Source organism: Antrostomus carolinensis, unplaced genomic scaffold, assembly GCF_000700745.2.
Source record: "Antrostomus carolinensis isolate BGI_N321 unplaced genomic scaffold, ASM70074v2 scaffold47420, whole genome shotgun sequence".
NCBI classification, from domain to species: Eukaryota; Metazoa; Chordata; class Aves; order Caprimulgiformes; family Caprimulgidae; genus Antrostomus; species Antrostomus carolinensis.
The window spans coordinates 1-6019 of record NW_010290014.1 but is presented as its reverse complement, the minus strand read 5'-3'; the positions used below and the strand labels follow the sequence as shown (position 1 = coordinate 6019).

At 58.5% G+C, this 6019-nt stretch overlaps 1 protein-coding gene across 1 annotated transcript; it reads left to right on the top strand.

Annotated features, from left to right (window-relative positions):
- Positions 1 to 4: 4 nt before the first annotated feature.
- On the top strand, positions 5 to 6007 carry PNPLA6 (patatin like domain 6, lysophospholipase; the record flags this gene model as incomplete). The annotated part of the gene is made up of 18 exons (XM_010172051.1): positions 5 to 90; positions 653 to 812; positions 900 to 980; positions 1732 to 1860; positions 1942 to 2022; positions 2111 to 2219; positions 2321 to 2401; positions 2525 to 2631; positions 2723 to 2914; positions 3372 to 3449; positions 3700 to 3905; positions 4034 to 4165; positions 4253 to 4376; positions 4457 to 4570; positions 4864 to 4939; positions 5075 to 5215; positions 5681 to 5744; positions 5817 to 6007. Coding segments are annotated over 18 exons (2152 nt in total), but the record flags the coding sequence as incomplete, so codon positions are not given.
- Between the last annotated feature and the right edge of the window lie 12 nt (positions 6008 to 6019).

Genomic DNA, 6019 nt, shown 5'->3' with positions numbered 1-6019 from the left:
CCCTTTGGTGCTGGAAGCAGATCTGACAGAGTTTGACGTCGCCAATTCTCATCTCCCCTCCGAGGTTCTCTACATGCTAAAAAACGTCCGGTGAGGCTCAGGATCCAGTGCTGGGTGGGTCAGGATCCAGCCCAGGGGGGCAGGATCGGGATCCAGGGGTCAGGATCAGGCCCTAGGGGGTCAGGATGAGGTCCCCGGGGTGTCAGGATCCATCCCTAGGGATCTGGATCCATCCTGGAGTGGTCAGGCTCCATCCTGGAGGATCAGGATCCATCCTGGGGGTCAGGATGAGTTCCCAGGGGGATCAGGATCCATCCCCAGGAGGTGAGGCTCCATCCTGGGGGTCAGGATCAGGCCCTAGGGGGGGTCACGATGAGGTCCCCAGTGGGTCAGAATCCATCCCCAAGGGATCTGGATCCATCCCCAAGGCATCCAGATCCATCCCGGAGGATCAGGATCTATCCTGGGGGTCAGGATCCGGCCCCAGGATCAGGATCCAACCCCAGAAACCCTCGGCCAGAGGAGACTGGACCACCCACCTGAAGGACACTCGTCCCTCTGCATCCCCATCACTGCTGGGATGACACCGGAAGACCAGGGTGGATCCTGGTGGCCTCTGTGTCACCCGTTGTCCTCACCCTTGTCCCCGCAGGGTGCTGGGTCACTTTGAGAAGCCGTTGTTCCTGGAGCTTTGCAAACACATGGTTTTCCAACAATGTCAACAAGGTGATTACGTTTTCCGACCCGGACAACCAGACACCAGCATCTACGTCCTCCAGGATGGCAAGCTGGAGCTGTTCCTCACCGAACCGGTGCGGGGACAGGGACAATGAGGGGGACAGGGACACCTGGGAACGCTGGAGGGGATGGAAGGAGTGAGGAGGGTTTGTGGTTTGCAGGATGGGAAGGAGACGGTGATGAAGGAGGTGTTCCCCGGGGACAGTGTGCACAGTCTGCTCAGCATCCTTGATGTCATCACGGTACCGGTGTTGTCCCCAAGCCCCCCTGTGACTGATTGGGGTTGTCCCCGCCTGATGGTGGATGTCCCCAAACCCTCCCAGGACAGTTGTGGTTGTCCCAAGCCTCTTAAACACGATCATGGTCATCTCCAAACCACCAAAGCTTGATGGTGGCTGTCTCCAAACCTACCTGTGACAGATTAGGGTTGTCCCCAAGACCCTCAAGCCTGGTCTTGGCCATCCCCAAGATCCCTAAATCTGATTGTGGTTGTCCCCAAACCTCTTAAGCTTGATGGTGGCTGTCCCCAAACCCATCCATGTTCAACAATGGCTGTCCCCAAGCTCCCCTGTGACAGATTGGGGTTGTCCCCAAGCTCCCAAAACCTGGTCATGGCCATCCCCAAGACCCTTAAACTTGATAGTGGTTGCCCCCAAACTCCCTTGTGACAGATTGAGGTTGTCCCCAAGACCCCTAAAACTCATCATGGCTACCCCCAGACCCTCTAAGCTGTCCCCAAACCCTTCCATGATGGTGGCTGTCCCCAAACTCTTCTGTGCCCAACAGTGGCTGCCCCCAAGCCCCCCTGTGACAGATAAGGGGTTGTCCCCAAGCCCCTCCAGCCCAACCGTGGCTGTCCCCAAGCCCGACCAGCCAAAAGCCCAGTGCCACCAGCAGGCTTTGCCAGCCCCCAGCTGCCACCATCTCCTATCCATGGCTGGGATGGACCTCCCCATCCCAGCAAGGCCACCACCACCACGGTGTGTCACCTAGGGCCACCAGCGACCATACCGGACAGTGTGTGCCCGAGCGGCAGAGGACTCCACCATCCTGCGGCTGCCGGTTGAAGCCTTCTCTGCCATCTTCGAGAAGTACCCCGAGAGCTTGGTGCGGGTGGTGCAGGTGAGTCTGGGTCATGGGGGGACCACGGGGGTGTCCCCTGAGGTGACGAGGGACCACTGATGGCTTCTTATCCCCACATAGATCATCATGGTTCGTCTGCAACGCGTCACCTTCTTGGCGTTGCACAACTACCTTGGGTTGACCAACGAGCTCTTCAGCCACGTGAGTTCACACCAAAAAAGGGGATCAAGCTGGATCTAGACCCCCTTTCCCCAGCCTCACTGATGTCCCCCCCACCCCAACTTTGCAGGACATGCAACCACTGCGGCTCTTCCCTCAACCTGGCCACACTGCCCGCACCAGCCCTGTCCGCCACAGCAAACGAGGGCCCGGTGGTGCCGATGAGGGCAAGGAACCGCGTAAGAACCGTGATGGGGGTGCTGGGACCTCTCCCTACCATCCTGCTACCACCATGGTGGGGTACTCAGGTGCTGATGCTCAAGGTGGTCACATCTTGCAGCTGATCCGCTGAAAGCTGGAGGCCTGGAGACCACTGTGCCGCCGTTGAGCCGTTGCATCTCCATGCCAGTGGATATCTCCGGTGGGTTGGAGGCTGGAGGAAGGATGGGAGATCCTGGGTCCCACCTACTCACGCATCCCCCTACCCAGTGTCCCCATCTCACACACCAGTGACCCCTCCGGCCCCCTCTGTCATCCATCACAGGCATCCAGAAAGGTCACCGCTCCGACTTTGACATGGCCTATGAGCGCGGCCGCATCTCGGTGTCACTGCAGGAGGACAGCGCTGGCGCCTTGGCTGCCTTCTCCCAGGTAAAGCCAAATCCAGCAACAGCGTCCACCCAAACCCATCCCCAGCGAGGTGGTCACGGACAGGTGCCAGAGCTGTCCCATCTCCTCACAGTCTGTCTCGCATGAGGCCAAGGAGCGCAAATCGGTGACAGTGGAGGAGCAACCATCTGGTGTCTACCACTGCAACTACTGCGAGGACGATTCGGCAACCGGGTATTGTCCCTTCGGGCCCTACCAGGGCCGCCAGACCAGTGCCATCTTCGAGGCTGCCAAGCGGGAGCTGGTCAAGCTCATGAAGGTGGAGGTGAGAGCAGAAACGGTGCCGGCACGAAGGAATTGTGGCTTTGTGGTGGTCCTCTGTGGTGTTTTGGTGGGTTCCCATCATTTTGTTGTGGTTCCTGTGGCTTTGTGGTGGTCCTTGTCATGTTGTGGTGGTTCCCCGTTGCCTCGCGGTGAGTCCTCATGGTCTTGTGGTGGGTTCCCATCACCTCATGGTGGATCCTCATCACTTTGTGTTGGTCCCTGTGTCCTCAAGGTGGTCCCCTGTCTCTGTAGGATGGTCTCCCATCTCCTTCTGGTGATCTCCATCACTTTGTGGTAGTCCCTGTTACCTCAGAGTGGTCCCCCATCACTTTGTGGTGGGTTCCCGTCTCCTTGTGGTGGTCCCTGCGGCCTCCTGGTGGTCCTCTATCTCCTTGTGGTGGTCCCCATCTCCTCAAGATGGTCCCCATCACCTCATGTGTTGCCATTCTTCCGTCTAGGACCCTTCTCTTCTCAACAACCGTGTCTTGCTCCATCATGCCAAAGCCGGAACGGTCATTGCCCGTCAAGGGGACCAGGTGGGTGTGGGTTTTGCGGAGTTGATGTGACATCTTGCTCCCTGCACCCTATATTTCCATGGGGTGCTTCTCTTCCTACTCATGCCTTGTGGGTGGTGGGGGGCAGGAATGATCTCCAGAGACATCTGGAGACATCACCAAAACACCCTGTGAAGAAGACCAGAAGAATCCTCAAATGATGCTGGTGGGATCTATCACACCTGGGGGTCGCAGGTGTCACCCAAACGGTGACCAGGTGCCATTTTGGCAGGACGTGAGCCTCCACTTTGTGCTGTGGGGTTGCCTGCACGTGTACCAGCGGATGATTGACAAGGCAGAGGACGTCTGCCTCTTCTTGACACAGCCCGGTGAGATGGTGGGACAGTTGGCCGTGCTCACTGGTGAGCCTCTCATCTTCACCATCAAGGCCAACCGCGACTGCACCTTCCTCAAGATCTCCAAGTCAGACTTCTACGAGTGAGTCCTGGTGCCAGCGGAGGAGGTTTGGGGCAAAGGATTGACATCAAAGGGGTTTCCTGGGATGGGCGCTATGGTGGCATCTCTTGGGTCCACCACTGTGTCTCCCAACTTCTGTTGATCCATAGGATCATGCGGGAGCAGCCCAGTGTGGTGTTGAGCGTCGCCCACACCGTGGCTGCCCGTATGTCACCCTTCGTGCGCCAGATGGACTTTGCCATCGACTGGATGGCGGTGGAGGCTGGACGGGCGCTCTACAGGTGGGTACCAACAGGTGGGTGCCCACCTTGGTTTGGTGAGGACCAGCTTGATGAGGGGGCTGAGGTCCCCTTGGTGGTGTCCCCCAGGCAGGGTGACAAGTCGGACTGCACCTACATCGTGCTCAATGGGCGCCTCCGCTCCGTCATCCAGAAGGGCAGCGGCAAGAAGGAGCTCATTGGGGAGTACGGCCGTGGAGACCTCATCGGTGTGGTGAGAACCATGTCGAGGTCGGGGGATGGACACCCTGTATGTCTGGCTGATACGTCTGGGCTATGTGTCTTCTTCTCCAGGTGGAAGCTCTCACCCGGCAGCCCCGTGCCACCACGGTCCACGCAGTCCGGGACACAGAGCTGGCCAAGCTGCCTGAGGGCACCTTGAACAACATCAAGCGTAGATACCCCCAGGTACCCCCAGATCTCCGTCCTGGGGCCTGCACCCTCTTCCTGTGGAAGATGTCCCTATGTCCTTCTCAGCTGGTGGCTGTGATGCTCATTAAAACCAGCTTAGATTAAGGAATTAGATGTGATTCGAGTTGTTGGGGGAGAAGGGCTGATGTGTTGAAGGGTTGTCCCTCTCTGAGGTCCCCAAGGATGGGTAGTGGTGGTGGCACCCAAAAAAGACGTGTGGGATGTTAGTGAATCTCTGGCTTGGGAAGCTCTGCCAGGTCTGATGGTCATCCTCATCCTCATCCCTGCAGGTTGTCACCCGCCTCATCCACCTCCTGAGCCGGAAGATCTTGGGAAACCTTCAGCAGCTTCGTGGCCCCTTTGCAAGTAGGTCCCAAAGCAGTTAGGGACAAAGAGGTGTCCTCTCCGGGGCTGGTGGCCATCATCAGAGATGAGTATGGAAGGTGTCCTCCATCCCATCGTGGTGTCCCTCCACTGCCACCGTGTCTCTTGTCCTTACAGGCTCTGGCTTGGGCATGGCCTCCAGCTCGGAACCCACCAACCCCACCAGCAACCTGTCAACGGTGGCGGTGCTGCCGGTGTGCGATGATGTGCCCACAGCTGCCTTCACACTGGAGCTCAAGCACGCGCTCAACGCCATCGGTGAGTGCCAGCGCAGTGATGACCATGGCGTGGAGGTGACCATGGTCCTGTGGCATGCCAGCAACCTGGTGTGGTGATGACCACAGGCATGGTGGTGACCGTGGCATAGAGGTGCCCATGGTTCTGTAGTGTTCTGGGCACCACAGCGTGGTGACCATCACAGCCCCATGGCACGATGGTGACCACAGTCCCACAGTGTGGTAGCAACCATGGCATGATGACAATGGCAAAGCGATGACCGCAGCTGCTTGGCATGGTGGTGACTATTGCCCCATGGCATTGTGGTGACCGTGGCATGGTGGTGAACGTGGCATGTGACCCCAGCCCCGTGGCATGATGGTGACCGTGGCATGGTGGTGACAATGGTGCGGCAATGACCACAGCCCCGTGGCATGATGGTGACAAAGACATGCTGGTGACCACAGCCCCGTGGCATGATGGTGACCACGTCCCTAACTCTCCCAGGTCCCACACTGCTTCTCACCAGTGACATTATCCGTGCTCGTCTTGGCTCTTCGGCATTGGACAGGTAACTCCCGTCGAGAAGAATGTCACCAGTGACCCACCACCGTGTCACTGCCTGACCTCTCCATCTCGGCAGCATCCAGGAGTACCGCCTGTCGGGCTGGCTGGCACAGCAGGAGGACATCCACCGCATCGTCCTCTACCAAACCGATAGTACCTTGACACTGTGGACCGTGCGCTGCATCCGTCAAGCTGACTGCATCCTCATCGTAGGGTTGGGCGACCAAGAGCCGGTGCTAGGAGAGGTGAGATGGGTGGTAGATGGTGGTGGGTCACCAC